This window comes from Calliphora vicina, chromosome 2 (genome assembly GCF_958450345.1).
Source record: "Calliphora vicina chromosome 2, idCalVici1.1, whole genome shotgun sequence".
NCBI classification, from domain to species: domain Eukaryota; kingdom Metazoa; phylum Arthropoda; class Insecta; order Diptera; family Calliphoridae; genus Calliphora; species Calliphora vicina.
The window spans coordinates 469237-488144 of record NC_088781.1 but is presented as its reverse complement, the minus strand read 5'-3'; the positions used below and the strand labels follow the sequence as shown (position 1 = coordinate 488144).

The window sequence follows — 18908 nt, the reverse complement described above, 5'->3', positions numbered from 1 at the left end:
TAGGAAACAAACTTTAAAATATTGTTTGTGTATTAGAAAATAGTATTACGATGCCATTTTGAAAAATGTTCACAATTTTCTTCAATTTTGACCACACATTTTTCAAACGGCAAAATATTGTATTTATACCTGATTTTTGCTTTAATAACGTAATTAATATTTTATTGAGGATTTTTGAATAATAAAATTGATTTTAACCCTTTAGTGTACTTTTGATTTAACCCATTAGTGCGCATAGTCCCTTACAAGGGACGCTCGAATTTTCTACTGTAGCACTTTCAAAAATTTATATTTTTGAATAACAAGAAGGGTATGCCGTTACTGACATTCCAACAAATCATGTTTTATTTCATTTGTTTCTATTAATGTTATTTGTGTGTTGGAAAAAAATATGGAAAACCAATTTGTGAAAAAACAAAAATCACGAACTGGATAAGAAAAATTGGAATACATTAAATAGTATGTGAATATTTGTTATTTTTTGTGTGTTGTTCTTTGTAAATCAGTGTAATGATTTAATTTATGTAAAAAAGTTATGACAAAATGTTATGCCACGTGTATATAGTGATTTTGAATTCAACGTCCCCTAAGAGGGACACTGCGTCCGTAGTACGATTGTGATACTATGATTGAGTAAATATTTATTTCATATATAGACTAACAGTTTCTGAAATATTGGATGAACGGGATGCTCTTGAAGATCATGAGTTCAATGTCGTTGCAATTTGTGAAATTCCACCATGAGATGGAGCCGATACCGAAAAAGATACCGATGAATGCGATGATGAGCACGATGCTAATCTTAATCATCTGGGTTATACAGCATGTAAAATTGTATAAGGAAGATAGTGAACGGGTACTGTAAGTATTTCCCAACCTAAAGTGTTCATCGATATAATATGGGCATGGGAGTCGTTGATAAGATGGATCAACTATTTGCAGTCTACAGTCAGACAAAAGAAATGGTGGTGGCCAATATTTGCATATCTCATTGATGCCTCAGTTTTTATTGCATGGCTGCTGATGAAGAAGTTACATCCTAATGATCCAACATGTGCATTTCTTCTTTTTTTCGCCGAAATCTTGCTACATCCTACCTTGAAACGTAGGGTACCCCACTAAAAGGGTACTGCTACACGTTCAATATATATTGTTATATTTGGATCGCAATCGATTGTAAGGGCACTGCTACACGTTCAATATATATTGTGATATTTGGATAGCGATCCATTGTAATGGATCACGCTAAATTAGGTTATTCTGCGATTTGGATCGCGATCCATCAATACTGTATGCTACACATTCAATAAATATCACGATACTGGATCGCGGTCAGTGGCAGTGGCCACGATACACGATATGATGGAAGAAACCACCATATTGAATATTCAAAATCTGATAAACGATGTGGACATTGCGGGAAAAAATAAACTCTATTTGCAAATATGAAAAGGGCTTCACCCCAAAAAATGCTTTAAAAGTTATCATACGCCTAGTGTACCTACTGCGCAGTGTCCCTTATAAGGGACGGTCCATAACTCCAAAACTTTAAGTTTTTTTGAATAAAGTGTTTTTAAAATGAATTAATGGGATCATTTTTATTAATAGTTGGTGAAAATTAGTTGAGGAAAGTGTCCAGGGAACTTCGTCCACTAATGGGTTAATAGATTTAAAAAATAACTTGAATGATTCAATTTATTTAACTCTGAAAAACATTAAAGTTATCACCATTCATATTGAATGTGTTTTTCCTGACTTTAAAAGTTGAGTGTCCTTTTAACCCCAAGAAATTCGGCTCATTCGCCAAAATATGGCCAAAAAAATAGTTTTTCTCGAAAATCTCAAAATTTAAATCGCAGGTACGGAAAAACTATAGGAGGTATTATCATATTTTTATTCCCTATTATGTTGTCAATAAATCCCCATGCGATGATCAAAAAATTCTGAAATTTGTTTAACAAAATTTTTAAAAATTTGAAAATGGAGTTTTGAAACCGTTAAAAAAAATATTTTTTTTTGGTCATACCTGGGAATAGGTTAGCGGTATCCTACGAAGACAAAAACTCATATACAAGTAAATATGGATATATTCTAAGTAAAAATAAACTTTTATTTTAATATTTCTCAAAATATGTTAATTTTGTTCCTACATTTCATGTTCTAGTGGCCTGAGACACGTTAATGGCCTGGCGATTTTTCAATAACTTTAACATTTTTTAACCAATTTTTGTCTTTTATATCTTATTAGAACGACAATTACGTACACATTTCGATTCTTTTAAATTATTTTGCTAAAGTAATTATTTAATGGCAAAATTTTTACAAAAACTGAAAAAAATGCATTTTTTCCCCTTGTAAATGCACCTCAAAACTAAATCGATAAGTCGGCACGGGTTGCCCTTCTTAGAACAAGCTAAAAATTTTTTTGTTGGTATTTTATGTCATTACACAAGTTTTCAGGGGGTACCGTCTCAACATTTCCAAAAATTTAATTCTAAGGGACACTCTAATATATATAGATAGAAAATGTGAACAAACTCAGTAGCTCTTTTTGGAATCATTTTCATTTTTGGATTATGAAATTGATTAATAATTAAAAGACTTTTACATAGGACATGTTTTCTTGCGCATGTCTGGAGTTTATAGGAGAGAGAGGCAAGAAGAAAGAAGAGGGGTACACACTTGCTTGTACTGGCAAGTCTCTTCAATTCTCTTTTGTTTTCTCATTTTCACTATGGCGTCTATTATGTTTTGACATACAAAATTGAACACAGACTTGCTGTGTGTAAACAGTCGAGCAAGTTTAAAAGGGAACCGAAGAGACCTGCTTCATGTAAACTTGCTCTGTGTAAAATCAGACAAAGAATACCTATAAAATAAAAAAACTTACCCATATTTAATGTAAATCTTCAATACTATTTATTTATTCAGCAATCAAATCCAATCTGTTTAATGTAAAGTCAATCATATTTTCGAAAAAACATTTATAAATTAGGACATTATGACAATATGACTGATAAGAGACCTTGTGAATTGACCAATTAATTTGAAAATATTGTAAAAATCAGTTTTTTTAAGAGACTTTCACGCATTTAATAAAAAAAGCACAGAGTGTTTATTGTTCATCGAATTCGGTGTTACTTTGATATTTCGGTTGTTTGGTCAGAAAATTTAGTCAAAAATATTTGATTTCAAAAAAATTTATACGAAACCGCCACGGTGGTTAGAAAACTAACCACTTCACTCCACAAAAAACCTTGGAATGGGGTGGTTTTTGTAATGTTTTGATTAATTTTGTCTTACTTTTTATAATAAACTAACCTTGATTAAAGAAAAAATGCAAAAAATTCACCTCTTTCAGCAACTTAAATAAATTAAAGGAAATTAAACTAATCTCGTGAAAAATGTTACACTTTTATGGACTTATTCATACTGTTCAAAACTTGCATACATACTTATTCCACATTTATTAATGTTTTAATAGTATGACAATCGAAATGAAAATTTAATATTAAAATGTATTTCAAGTTGAAATTGAGAAAATCTTAATTTATTTCTTGAGAAAATTAAATTAATATGGAGAAAATACAAATGGAAATCAACAAATTAATATTGATACAAATTGAAATTCAAATATTGAGAAAAAAAAACAATTGAAATTGAGAAATCGAATGAAATCAATTTCAATAGACTTGTTCTTACTATATAATTGTATTTCTTAATTTAAATCGGTTTTACTCAATATGAGTTTACTATCTCAATATTAATTTGGATTTCTTATCAGCCATTTATCACAATGCACAGTGGTCCAAATGCTCAATCTAGCCGGGAAAAAGTAATTTTTTGTAAATGTTTCAAAAACAAATTTTTTGTATGATAACGGCATATTTTTTTTCTTTAAATAGCTACACTGGCATTGAAACATTGCTTCAAAAGCATGTAATTGCTTCTTTGTTAAACAATTAATATCTCAAGTGACATTTAACAGTGCAAGTGAAAATCAAAAAATAATAAAAACAATTAAAAAAAATTTGTTGGTGTAATTAATATAACAAAGGTAAGAATGAAAATTACTGTTTAAATTTTTCATGTTTTGTTTAGAAAAAAGTGAAATTATGTACATGTGTGTTTTAAATGTGACATTTTTGTTCAATATCCAAATTCCATTAGAATTTCAAATGGTAATTTAACAGAGCTTAGCTTTAGTTTTTATGTTGTCGTCATCTATATATATATGTAGCTTTTTAACGTTTAAAAAATTAGCTGCCACTTTTTGCCTCAACGATTTTTATTTCATTTAGAGTTTAACATGTCCATTACAAGGAAGGAGCTTTATTTTTATTTTTGAGGTTGGCGTGGTATTTCGCCCACTTCAAATTTTTTAATGAATGGTAGCCTTTAATTCCTTCCACACATACAGAAATACGGTGTGAAAACTTCAGGAAAATCGGTCCAGCTGTTTCGACGTCTATAGGCTTCAAACAAACCCACAAAGAAAAAATGTACATAAAAATTAGTTCTTATATTGATGAAATCTATAAACGTACCAAGTTTCATGTCGGTGCGGCTTTTCAAAAGCGAGTTATGACTTTTTCCGGATAGATTGCGCATTTGGACCACTGTGCAATGGGATCAGTTTTGAATGGACCGATATGCTGCCCATGGAACCTAACCTATCTGCAATTTAAATATTAATTTGAATTTGTTTATTTTCAACATAATTTTCTTAATTTAAATATGAAATGGAATCAATTTCTTGTTCGATACATATTTAAAATTACGATAAATTTTACTCATCTAGACTGTGATAATTCCATTCAAATATATTTGTATGGAAAAATTCCATCTCTGTTTCTGTTTTAGTTCAATAAACATAACCATATTCAAGTCGGCAGTAAAAATACAGTGGTATTTTTTTTATGGTATGTTCTATTTTATTATTTTCCAAAATTTTATTTGGTTTTTTATTAAACGTTTTTCAACGTTTTTTTTTTCATTTTCGCAAGGGTAAACAACGGCGACGAAAATAACCTTATTGAAAATTTCCAACGCTAGTAAAAATAATCAAAACTTGCATCAGTGAATTTGGTTTCCAATACCAGACATTTCCAAAAATTTCTGTTGTCTTAAGAAAATATCTCAAAAGGGTATGTCAGTGGTGGTCAGGTAATTAAGACAAAAATTGTTTGCTAAATTCCATGCGATTCTTAATTATTTTTTCAAATATTTCCACAAATATCAATGCATGAGGACTGTTTTAACACACAAGTGTGTTTTATTCAACTGTGTCAATTCATACATATTCACCACCAACACATAAGATTTTTCTACAACTTGACCAAACATTTTTTTTTTTAAATAAACATATTTTCTAACATTTATATCATTATATTTTTATTATTATAAAATATTCGGACCAAATTTTGTATTTTTAGTTCCATTAGTTTCGGTCATATCATGTAATTACTAGCAGATGTTCGCAGAGGTGGGTCAACGTATTTCCACATCTCTTTGTCCATATGTTGTACCGATTTTTCCAAAAATTTTTGAGAAACTAGAAATATTAATAATAAATTTCATACCCTTAGGTCCTTTTGTTTTGGCTCTATCGCACAGAAAATTCTGTTGATGAAAAAAATTCAAGTATTTGTCTTAAATAGCTGGCCACCACTGTATGTATATGAATTTTAAAGTTATCGTTTTTAATAAACAATTCAAATTAATGGACATATTTATTCAACGGTTTCTAGCACTTTCTGCGTTGTCTAAAAACTACTTTTTGCTGAAAAAAGTCAAAAGGTCGAAATCAACATTTTGTCGGAAAAATATGAACATTGATTAGCCGAATGAGCTGAAGCCAAATTTAGCTTTCGTTTTGAATGTTTCGTAAATATATTTACGCTTTCTTAAAAATTAGTTTTTTTCAATAGGTTGCACCATAACACAGTTCGATAATGAACACATTCAAATTTGTATGCAACTAATTCCCATTACTATGAGTATCGTAGTACATTTTATTAACATATATCATGTCGAATTTGAGTCGTTTTCCACAATTAAACAAACGGACTTGGTTTTCATTTACAACACTCCTAACAATGTTGAATATTTTCAATAAAATATGTATGTGCAATACTCGTATATTCGACATATGTATTTTAATATATTTTTGACTTAATTTTATGCATAAGATGTCACCATAAACACAGGTATGTATGTATATATTTTTCATAAATTTTTGTCTCATTATAATTATTAAATTTAACACATTTATATACTTAATATAATAATTCAATTTGTTTTATTGTTTAGTTTAAATCTAATAAAGTAAATATTTTATGTATTTTTTTCGAAAATCTTTCATTGCTATTTTCCATTACAACAGTTAACAGTTACATACGATTTGATTTGAGTTAAGTATTAATAATAATTGTGGGTGAACATTAATGATTTATTTTTTCTAAGACAAATTTGGTAAAGTTTTAATAAAAGAAACTTACTAAACAAAAATTAAAAACAAAATGAAAAATACAATTTTTGATTAAAACAAAACCAGTTTTTATTCGTCATTGCTTCTAATCATGAAAGTAGACTAAATAAATAAAACTGGTATCTACATATTTATTTACTATTTTATTTATTTTTTTTCCAATATAACAGCAAAATTATTTATTTATTTAAAAACTATATGTATCATTTATATATTTGTAGATATAAAAATTAATAATGATAAGCTCTAAATAATTGAGCCAAGTATTTCTTTGTCCATTTTCTTTTATTATATAATATACATGTAATTGAAATGAATTCATGTATTTTATTTTTCCTTTTCGTTTGATTATAACATAAGAATTTTGTTAATAAACAAATATAAAAAAATATGTATTTTATTTTGAAATAATAATATTCATAATATATATTAATAATAATAACAAAATAAAAAAGATATTTATATGTATATACAAGTTATGAATAGGGGGCGGATTTATATGCATATATATGCATGTTTTTTCTCCAAATCACACATTTTGCTGTAAAATGGCATCGATAGTGAAATTTTAAATAAATTTATTTAGATTTCAAAACATTAATATCATTAATTAATAGTATAATTTAAAGAGCCTAATCCGCGAAAGACTATTTGTTGGGAACTCTGTTGTGTAATTTTTGGGCATTGAGCGATCCATAGTTAATTAAATGCATGCAAATCCGTCCCCTAGTTATGAATTATCGTGTTTTTTTTTGGATTATTCTTTTATACTCATGAATTTTTTTACAACGCATTTTATTTTTATCTTTTAAATAAATTTTTAAAAATTAATGAAATCAGTCCATAGGTTTGTTTTTGATTACAAACAAAAAATAATAACTAAATATAAAAAACAATAAAGGTAGGTATTAATAATTAACAAGAAATATATGTATATAAAGTTTATAACAAAACAAAAACTAAAAAAAACATAATTATATAGATTTTCAAACAATTTCTTCTTTTATAAATTGTAATTTGTTATTTTTCGTTTCTCTTAATTTTTAAATTTAATAATGCTTTTCGTTTTGGGAAACTAACACAATGGTTGTTGGTTGTAATTTTAAGGCTTGGCGATAAAAACTTTGTTTGTAGTTTTACGCAAATTTCAAATGCACATCTTTCGATGTGGAAATCTTTGAATGTGGAATTATTTGGATTTGAAAAAAATGTTGACAGAGAAATTTTACAGGAAACCTTAATTTGAAAGAAGATAAATATTTATTAATCGAATATTTGCTTCAAATAAATAAAGTTTGTTTTACATAAAATTATTCTTTCAAATTAAAGTTTCCTTTCCTCTGCCTTAACAATTATGTACTTTACATTTTCAAAACGAATAGAGTATTATTTATGATTTTATTTATCTGCTTTTCGCATAACTTTAATTACACCTTAAGTTATGATGTAGCTGTATTAATTTATGTATTTATGTGTATGTTTCTTTGTAATGAATCATTTGTTTAACTTGTTACTTTTAATTATGTAGATATTATTATTATTTATTATGTAATATATAAATTTGCTCACTAGTTATGGTAAGAAGAAGCTTCTAGCGATTTTATGTTTTAACGTAGATACATATTATTATTTTATTTTTTTTTTCATTTTTAATTTCTAAAATTTGGTTTAAAAAATTCTTAACGTTTTTCTTTATGTTTTAAAACAAAACAAATAATAATTTCTATTAATTATTTAAAAATGTTGTTGGAAAGAAATACAAATTTAAGCAAGAAAAGTAGGAAACCATTAGAATAAAATAATATAAAGAAATAGAAGACATATTGTTGTATATGATCGGCGGGGAGATAGAGAGGAAAGGCTTTTTAGGACTCATAATAAATAAGCTCTACTAAAAGCCTTGTAATTTAACACAACACAAACGTTTATTTCAACGTTCAAGTCCCATAAAAAACAAATTATTTAAACTCCCACAAAACCATAGACTTCTAAAACTCGTATTTCAAAATCACCCGAAGGACAGAGAGGCGGATTATTAAAGGTTTTGCAGCTGTCGGTTTTTCCAAAGCGTATATTCTCATCCATCCAAATGGCTTGGCCCTCTCTGGAAAATAAAAAGTAAACAATTATGTTAAATTAAAGAAATAATTTAAAATTCGTTTGTTTTAATTAAAAACTTACCCTCCTCCAATTGTTATCATTTTTGAGTCGGCTGCCATAAACAGCTCGGATGAATGGCCCAAATCTTTGTCATTGTCAATACCCACCCAGGGATATTTAGCTCGTTCAGGATACAAAGAGAATAGGAAGGTTTCTCCTGTACCAAAGTAGGCTTGTCTTTGGCCTTTGTCATCTTTTACGTTGCGCTCGAACCAACGGGACGAACAGTAGGCTCCAAATACCTAAAATTAGTAAATTTTAACATATAACATTGATAAAAATAAAGTTTAGATGCGGCTGTTTAATTCAAAGTTTGGATAGTGATTTAATTTTGAACAATGAGCAGATAATGCAGTTTTTGGTTTATTTTTCGTTATGGCTACGTCACAATGTATTTTATATACTGATTTTTGTAATTGCCAAATTTGAGTGCGTCCATATAATTTGCAATGTGTAGACAGCAATTGCTATGTATCCATTGAGCAATTATTGCTAAGCAATAAGCTGTCAGTTAGTTGGCGTTAATGTAAACTTTCTTCTTTCTAGGATTCGGTGTGATTAATGCATACACATTTAATTTATTTAAAAAACAAGAATTAGTGGAAATAATCATTCAACAAAAATTATAAGCGAAATACACCTCAGATTTTCATAGAACTTCTCGCGTTGAAAACTTTGTATTTGTGACGGACGTTTTCTCCACCTGTGTTGTTGTTTAAATCTAATAAAGTAAATATTTTATGTATTTTTTTCGAAAAGCTTTCATTGCTATTTTCCATTACAACAGTTAACAGTTACATACGATTTGATTTGATTTGAGTTAAGTATTAATAATAATTGTGGGTGAACATTAATGATTTATTTTTTCTAAGACAAATTTGGTAAAGTTTTAAAAAAAAGAAATGGAAAATACAATTTTTGATTAAAACAAAACCAGTTATTATTCGTAGACTAAAGAAAGTAGACTAAATAAATAAAACTGGTATCTAAATATTTATTTACTATATGTGTTGTTGTTCTGCCGACGTTTTTGCTTGCGCTTAGCAATGCGAGACATAGGACAATATTTCTGATATGTTTGGTATCATGAATAAAGATAACTTTAAAGTTTTCTTTTTAGGTTGAAATTTGTTTGGATTTTTCGAGGCGTATATTCTCTACGATCTGATGTTGGCTACATACATATATGTTCAAGACAATCACAATATGGATATCAAATAAACGTGATTTTATAAGCTTTCCATTGGTAAATAACAGTTTACAATTTCATTGGAATATAAAACAATTAAGATGCTAACCGGCGAAGTTTGTTCGGTTATATTTAACAGCAACTTTGTAGTTAAATAGTGTTAGTTAAAAATTAATCGTACATTGTGAAATTCAGTTTAGCCTAACTTGCGGTTAAAGTTCACGTAACATTTCACATACGATAAAAGTAACTTATTAATATTTCCATAAAAATAGCGAGTATATGTATAATTTTTTACTAAGTAACAATGTAATATACGATAATTTCGCGCAAAGTGGTCGATATAGCTAACACGAGATCGGGACTAGATCGAATTTCGATGTTTATAATAGTACAAAGTTCGAATATTTTTGGACATACGCGATAAGTTTAGATATGACATTGAAAGTTCCTTTCAAAGACATTTCAGATGATACGAATATTTCATATGTTTTCTTTGGGAGAAGTATAATAAAACTCATAATAACGTTAAAACAGGAACTTTTATCATCTGATTAGGCTCACCAAATACTAAATACAGAACATAAGTTTTTATTTTTAAACATCTTCCTCGCTGTCAATGATCAAAGCATTTTAAACAAACTCACCTCATTATTGCATGTTTTAATCATCATTAATGTGGGTTCATGTTGTTCCACTCGAACATAAAATGTGGTTAATGAGCAGCCGTGTTCTTCGGTGGTATATAACAGCACAGGCTGATACATTGTTATTCTAACAGGAAGCCATGACCACAATGTGAATAGCTAAACACGACAAAAAATAAAAGAAAAATTTAATAAAATTTCAAATTTACGAAAATTAAAATAAAAAAGTATTAAATAAAATTTAACTCACAACTCAAAAAATAAAAGAAAAATAACAACATTTTAAATAAAAACATGCTATTAAAAATTAAACATTAACGAAATTATTAATAAATAAAAAGATAATCAAGATTTTTAAAGAAAGGAATAAATTTATGTATATCAACGTCTGAAAAGACGTTCCATTAATTGAAAGTCCTTTGTGGGTAAGTTCCAGCTGGATTTTTGCAGTTGCGCCCAAATTAATTAAACTCAGCTGATTGTCAATATCTCTGTAAAGTTTTTGCACGGAGTTTTAAAATATGTTTCAATACTATTGACAACATGACATTTGATGATGTCTGCATGTGTTTTGGGTCTCATGAATCACAAATTTCCAGCTGTCTTAGTGTATAATTGTTTTCAAGTGTATGAGGGGTAGGTATGTCAAGTGTATTTTTGGTTTTAAAGTGTAATGATATTTAGTTTTGGATTTTTTGGGAGTTAAAAAGGTAAACAGGACGTTTGAACTTCCATTAAAAAATAATAAAAAAAAACAAAACGATTTTAAAATGATATTCGCTTACATTAAATCTTTCTTTTATGGTTTTTATTAATTTTTTAACATCCATTGCATTCAAATTCTAAAGAAAATAAAAACCAATATTTCGATAATTCGCATTTGATTTGACATAAACAAAACTTTCAATAATATCGGTTAAATTTCATGATAACAAAGGGGGCAACATTAAGGGATAGTTGATTAGGAAATATTGGACAAAAACCAAAACTAACTCTCTTTAATTTTTTACTCTCTATTTCTCTAGGCAAAATTTATTGTAAATTTCTATAAGTTTAAACTATAATTGAAAACGTACATTTTTGAAAAACTACATACATATATATCGCACTGGTTCTTCTAAAGAGCGTCAACTCAAAATTTTAAAATCTTCAGTAGAAGCAAAAAACTATTTTATTTTCAATACATTACAATGAAACAACTGTAGAGATAAAACTGTATTTTTTGGCGAAAGAGTAGAGAAAATGATAGCAGATTTTTACAGTGGGTAGATATGACCACTGCACATCGATTTCTCGCAAAAAGTGAAAATTGACAAATTTTGAGTTGACGCCCTTTAGAGGAACCAGTGCGATATGTGTAAAGAAATTATTCTAAAAATTTTAATATTATCTAAACATTTTATGCTTATACTCTGAACCAGAGTGTTTTTAATAAATTAAGCTTTTTATTTAAATAGACTTCATTCATTGTTGAATTAATTCACTACGTTTAAAGTACTAAGGAATTAACATTATGAATTAATTCGGGGATGGTTTAGAGATCAAATTTTATTTCTTTTTCAAAATTGAATTAAGAATTAATTAAATCTTTCGAACATTTGGTCTGAACTCTTTGTCTGAAGACTGTTTTCTAAATAATTTTATCTTTATTTAAAAACTTAACTTGATGCGCATTGACGTTTTCGGAATCATACGATTTTTTTTTCTAATAAGAATTTAGTTTGATGGTACCGTGAAATAGCTCCCAAATGAAATAACTCCCATCAAAAATGAAATAACTACCAAAAACTACCAATGAAATTACTCCCAATAATCGGCGGTTTCATAATTTTAAAAATAGTAGTCCCAAAAAAGCGAAATAACTCCCAATGAAATAAATTCCAATAGAAATTAAATAATTCCCAATCCGAAGCAATTTATTTATGTTATCTAACTCCCAATGAAATAAAGAACTACAAAAGTGAAATTATTCTTTGCTTACCAAACATTTTATGCATTGCAGAAAAGATTTCTTTCACTGCAGAAATGTTTTATAATACTTCCGAAAGCCGATTTTCATTTCACACCTGATTAAGAAATCACTGCGACCTGACAACGGCGAACAATGTAAAAAGAATCTTTTCTGAGCGAAGCCGGTTTAGATACACCCTAGATGAGAAAACCTTTGAGCCCGGCCGAAGGTCGGGAATGCAAAAAACTTTTCTGAGCGAAGACAGTTTTTGATACAGCCCAGAGGAGAAAACTTTAACGCCCGGCCGAAGGCCGGCAATGCAAATCTAATTTTCTGAGCGAAGCCAGTTTTTGATATTTATGGGTTCTGCTTTTGCAAAGTAGAACCCAACAAAATTGAAATAACTCCTAATTCCCTAAATAAAATGAAATAAAACCCTACAAAAATTATCAAATAACCCCCAATGCGGTAGGAGTTGTTTCATAATGAAATAAGTCCCAAGTTGTTTGAAAAATTTGTTGGGTGTTATTTAATTTTTTCGTGGGGAGTTATTTCATTTGGGAGTTATTTCACGGTACCCAGTTTGATATTGGAAATAAATTGGGAGTTAAATCGTGTTGAAGCTTTGAAACTTTAATCGAGTATTGTGTAAATGTTTTTCATAGTGTTTTTATGTGTAGAGAAGAAATACTTTTCAAAATAAAAAAAAATGTCTCACTATATTTATTTTAAAAACAAAATCATGGAAAATAAATATGAATTACAAAAAAATACATCAAGATATTCAGACATTAAAAAAAAACAACACCAAAAATTCGCACTTACATCCTCATTTTGACAAACGGTTGACTTTAAATTGTGAATGGGATAAACACCCATGGCAATGGCTCTATGGCCAGGAGATTTTTCACCCTACATTTATTTAAAAACAAAATTGTTTCAACAAAATGATAATAAAAAATGTTGACAAGAAAACCAATTTGCAAAGAAAAAGAAATAAGAAACATTTTAAAGAGATTGAGAAAATTAAAAAAATATATATATTTAAACGTCCAATCAAGTAGTTGTATATTTTTAAGCACGCAGCGTATATATAGAATTTTGGCGTTTTGTTTTTAATATATGTTAAGCGTTTATTTTAATGACCATATATTTTATTTTGTTAAAGGCAGCATTAAAATTGTTTAAAAAAGAGAATAAGAATTGTAAAAGAATTGTATATTAATTTCAATTTACCAAAAATTTGTTTGTTTTGTTTTTATAAAAAATGTTTAAAATAATTGTTTTTTTTATAAAAAATATACACAAACAATCTCGAATTTTTGTTCTGGTTGATTATAAAAAAAAAGAAAACGGAAACGAAATAGGTTTTTTGAAAATGTACAGATTCAAAACATAAAAAATAAGATGGTTTACAGAGCAAATGAAAATGTTGGCTTAGAAAAGTACATCATACATTTTAATAGAAAAATTACATAAATAAGCAATTTTGTTCAATAGAATTTTGTTAGTAAAACATACAATACAAGTCAACAGAAAACAAGAGTAAAAGAAAGAAGTAACATTAAAAGAAAAACAAAAAAATAAAATTGAAAATAGAAAGAGAGTTTAAACAACAAGCCATTTTCATTACCAAGTTCCGACAAGTTTCGGTGTGGTGTGCCTTCTATATCAAATTTTGTTGTTTCATTTTATTTGCATAGATTCAATATACAATGACACGACAAAAATGTTTATTGAATTAAGTTGAATTGAATTGGTTCGATACGATATGAAGTTAATAAATTGAATTATTAAGGTTTACATGATTATTCAAGTGATTAAAAAAAAGAAAAAGAAGAAAAAAAAGTTAAAAAAGTTTAATTTTGGTGAGTTATATAAACTAATAATACGAGTATAATAAATATGTATGTAGGTATGTAGGTACTACCAAAATTAAAACAATATGTACGTATATGCATGTATGTATGTATGTATTTAATGTATTTGCAAACTACAAAAACTTAAAATATTTCAATATTTTTGGTTTTACGTTAAGAACAAACATCTTGTGTGTTAGTTACTTAAATAACAAAATAAAAATAGAAATAAAAATAAAAATAAAAAAATAATGTAATCAAAACTACTAAGCTAAAGCTACTTATAATAAATTTAAGCTTAAATGTAAGGAAATGTATAATAATGAATTGACGTTTGAAAGAAAATCATTAGACAATTATCTATTTAATCGAGATTGTTTTAAAAGTTTAGGAGATTTCTTAATAAATATATACATAAATAGGAATATAATTAATACAAATTTATAGAAACAAAACCAACATCACAATAATTTATTCGTTTCAGAGCAATTTATTCATATCTAAAGACGAATTAATTCTGTATTTTGTTTCTTCCCAAAAAAATATAATTTTTCTATGCAACGAAATGATTTTGTACTCGCTTCGGAGCTGCGATTTCACCCTCTTAGATCTTTTGACAAGATCGATGACACTATTCTTGGGAAATTGGGTTGGGAAAGTATGCTACTGCGAAACCAGCCAAACAAATCATGTTGCATGAAAAATTAAATTGTTTGATTTTGCTAATAAGGCATAAATATATGAAATTTAATTGAATTAGGTAAGTCACATTCCTTAACAAACTCTTGGACTTATTTAGTTTACTTACACCAAAGAATAACACTTACACTATTCAAAAATTGCAAGAGTATCCGATTCGGCTATTGTAAAATAGCTTCGAATTTTAAAATGTTGCAATGATTTAATTACAATTTTACGAAAGTTTTCTAAGCACTTTCGTAAAAATGTCTTTAAAATTGTGATATTGATGTTTCAAAAAAAAAACTGACCTTAGAAATAGACCTATTTTACCGAAGAAGACTTAAACATTGTTAAGTTAAGGACTACGAAACTTAAACTCACCTCTCTAATGGTTAGTGTGTGTGACATCATTTGTATATTGACTTGTGATTGACTTGTTGGTAAATTATCGCTGGAACGCGATTTAACTAATTGTTTATTACCGCTATTCAATACGGAACGGCTTTTTAATAGCATTTCAGTCTTTAAAAATATTCTAGAAATATATGTGGAACTGAAAAAAGGAAAAAAAATTAAACAATTTTAATATGAAACTCAAATATGTACATATGTTAGAAAAATGTAAACAGTACCTTAGTCCCCTAATACTAAAAGCGGCATGTAATAATTTGGCCGGCGATACTGGGATTTTTTTACAAAACTTTATTAAAGCACTGCCAATGTCATTTTTAATATTATCTGGACTCCATTCGTTGTTTGATTGACACTCCTTGTGAAAGAGATTTAAAATGACTAAAGCAACACGATATAAAACTTTAATGCCTTCATGAAAGAAACAATCCATAATGCGTACTAAATGCTGGAAGGGTAGACCAGCTAAAATCCACCAGCACCAATCCATAAAAACACGTTCCAACTTAACGCCAGGACAAATTCTTTGAAAATATGAAACGGCATTCTTCTAAAGAGAAACAATAAAAAGATTATTAACTATTTCTATATAAAAAATGTTTACCACCAATTACTACTCACTGTATGTTTTTTGGCTATTTGCATAACGGTTTTCCATGTCACTTCATGCAACAGTTTAGTTTGATTTATGAACACTTTTTCCTTGCTACCCACTAAAGCGGCCAAACAATGATAAGCTTCCTCCTCTATAATTGGAAGAAAACGCAAGGAATTGCCAAATAAATATTTATGTATGTCTATATATGGTGATTACATACATATGTATGTATCTAGTATTTTCATAATATATTTAAACAAATTAAAATATTCCTACAAATTGACCTCAAAACAAGACAACCAAGAAACAAATATTGTTTGCAGAGATTTATTACATTCACGCGCTAAATATTTCACTAGTATGAAATTTTTGTTTAGCATTTTATGAATTATTTTGGCTTCAAGCCAGAACACATTATTTTGATATTTATAAAAAAAAGAAAACAAAATACATACAGTGGTAGACATAAGTCTACCACTTATTGCCATGCACCAAAAAAAAAACTATTGTTGCAATGTAAACTTGCAAAATTATTCATAAAAAACAATAAAAAAACATTGACAAAAGTCTACATACGACCTGTTTTTTTTTAATACTAACAGATAAGCATGCAATTTAGTTTGGGGTACTGTCGCGACAGTACCCCAAACCGTCATGTCGCTGCTTCTGGAGTGGGAAAGTTAGTGTTTATTGAAGATAATATGGAACGTTATCAGTACAAATCCATTTTGGAACAAAATTTGAGAGCATCCGTTGATATTTTAACTCTTGGTTAAAGTTGGATTTTCAGCAAGATAACGATCCAAAACATTGGTCTCAAATTGTCAAAGATTGGCTACTCTACCATGCCCCATGACAATTGTACACACCACCTCAAAGCCCGGACTTAAATGTTATTGAGCACGTGTGGGAAATTCTACAACGGAAGATCCGAAAACATCTTATTACTTGTGCACCAATGTTAAAGGAGAAGCTTCCAGAAGAATGGCAAAATATAACGTCCAAAGAACTGGAAAATTTAGTTGCTTCGATGCCCAGACGCTTGTAGATGCCAGTGGTGGCCCAACGAAATATTGAATTTAATGAAAATTTGTATTCGCTGAAAAATGTTTATTTAGTGTACAGATCGTATGTAGACTTTTGTCAACATATTTGTTTAATTTTTTGTGAATAAAAGTTAAAATAAATCATTACTGCATCATTACTTTTACTTATTATGGTTTAGAAGTCCGCGAGTTACGAAAATAATGGTATGTACATATGTATGTATGCATTTTAAAACATTTGTGTGTATGAAATGGAAAAATAAATCCTAAATGTTCTTTACAATTTTTTACTTAATTATGAAAAATTTAGATTTTTGGTGGTTAATATGCTAATGATCAGGCAATTAAAATTCTTAACATACAATTTACCAAAATGTACTTACAATCTAAATAAATATGTGGCTTAAACTTTAAAGACTGTTTAGATTTTAGTAAAACTTTCAGACAATATTTAAAATTGCATGGACTATAATAGGTTTTACAATGTGATTTATTGAGAACATCTGAAATTTGTTTAACAAAATTTTTAAAAATTTGAAAATGGAGTGTTGGCTATACCTGCGAATAGGTTAACAGTATCCTAAGATGACAAAAACTCATATACAAGTAAATATGGATATATTTTAAGTAAAAATAAGCTTTTATTTTAATATTTCCCAAAATATGTTAATTTTGTTCCTACATTTCTTGTTCTAGTGGCCTGAGACACGTTAATGGCCTGACGATTTTTTAATAACTTTAACATTTTTTTACTAATTTTTGTGTTTTTATCTTATTAAAACGACAATTACGTACACATTTCGATTCTTTTAAATTAAATTGCAAAAGTAATTATTTAATGGCAACATTTTTACAAAAACTGAAAAAATTGCACCTCAAAACTAGTCGGCACGGGTTGCGATCGTGATAGAAAAACAGTATTTCATATTTAACTATAGTTTTATATATTTAAAAAATAGAGGGTATGCGTTCCAAAATTCCCAAAAAAATAAAAATTTGGGACACCCTAATAAATCCATATTTTCGATTCTAATTCGAAAAAGTGTGCACAACAACAATTCAGCTATTTTATTTTATAACAGCACAACCAATTTTCTCTTTGTGACAAAAACAGATGAATGTTTATTTAATACAGGAAAATTAACACAAGTTCTTAGAGGAATTATTATAATTATTAAAGGATAATCATATTTAGATTGATTTAAATTTATTTATATGCATTCGAATTAAAAAAGTTGTTCCTAATTTAGTATTATTATTTCCCGGGAGTGGAAAAAGTCCAGGAAATTGAAAACCCTAGGCTACAACCATAATAGGTTTAAAAATAATCATCTGATTGAGATGGTATTATAATATGAACATTTTAGCTCTCATGTTTTTACATAAACATATTATATTATATTTTATATAATACTAGCTGTCCCGGCAAACGTTGTTCTGCCATAGCTCACACAAAGTTTGAAGACTCCCGCTGTAATTGTACTCCAGATATGGAATAATAAATTTTTAGTTTGTATGGGAGGTGCCATGCCCATTGTGCCTATATTGGTCAATTGTGAATCTAAACTATCCAGGGACCCACTCAAACACTCACAACAAATTTCATCGAAATCGGCCCAACCGTTAAGGAGGAGTTCAGTTACTAACACACGTACAGAAGAATTATATATATAAAGATAATAATAATTATAACAGGATCATATTATGTTATGTTATGTTATGATGCTGTACATTAATAATATTATGGTCATAAAATCCAATCATAATACGACGCTGTTCGATTATGGTCATCACAACCATTTATTTTCTTTGCATTAATTTATTATTCTTGCTTTATTTAGCTTCATTTTAGTAATAGATTTGCTTTTCAAACCTT

At 28.2% G+C, this 18908-nt stretch overlaps 1 protein-coding gene across 9 annotated transcripts in view; it reads right to left on the bottom strand.

Annotated features, from left to right (window-relative positions):
- Window positions 1-6178: 6178 nt before the first annotated feature.
- The window catches only part of sky (GTPase-activating protein skywalker), a 115370-nt gene continuing 102640 nt past the window's right edge, over window positions 6179-18908 (bottom strand). For 2 of the 9 annotated variants that reach the window (XM_065499576.1, XM_065499575.1), the window contains exons 4-10: window positions 16010-16134; window positions 15610-15938; window positions 15359-15530; window positions 13263-13349; window positions 10487-10645; window positions 8672-8892; window positions 6179-8594 (exon numbers count right to left, since the gene is read on the bottom strand). In XM_065499576.1, the coding sequence (XP_065355648.1) occupies window positions 8453-8594; window positions 8672-8892; window positions 10487-10645; window positions 13263-13349; window positions 15359-15530; window positions 15610-15938; window positions 16010-16134 (1235 nt within the window). In that variant the 3' untranslated portion in view covers window positions 6179-8452. Of the gene's footprint in view, window positions 8595-8671; window positions 8893-10486; window positions 10646-13262; window positions 13350-14070; window positions 14104-15358; window positions 15531-15609; window positions 15939-16009; window positions 16135-18908 lie in introns of all 9 variants that reach the window. The other 7 variants (XM_065499571.1, XM_065499568.1, XM_065499573.1 and 4 more) reach the window with 5 other exon arrangements.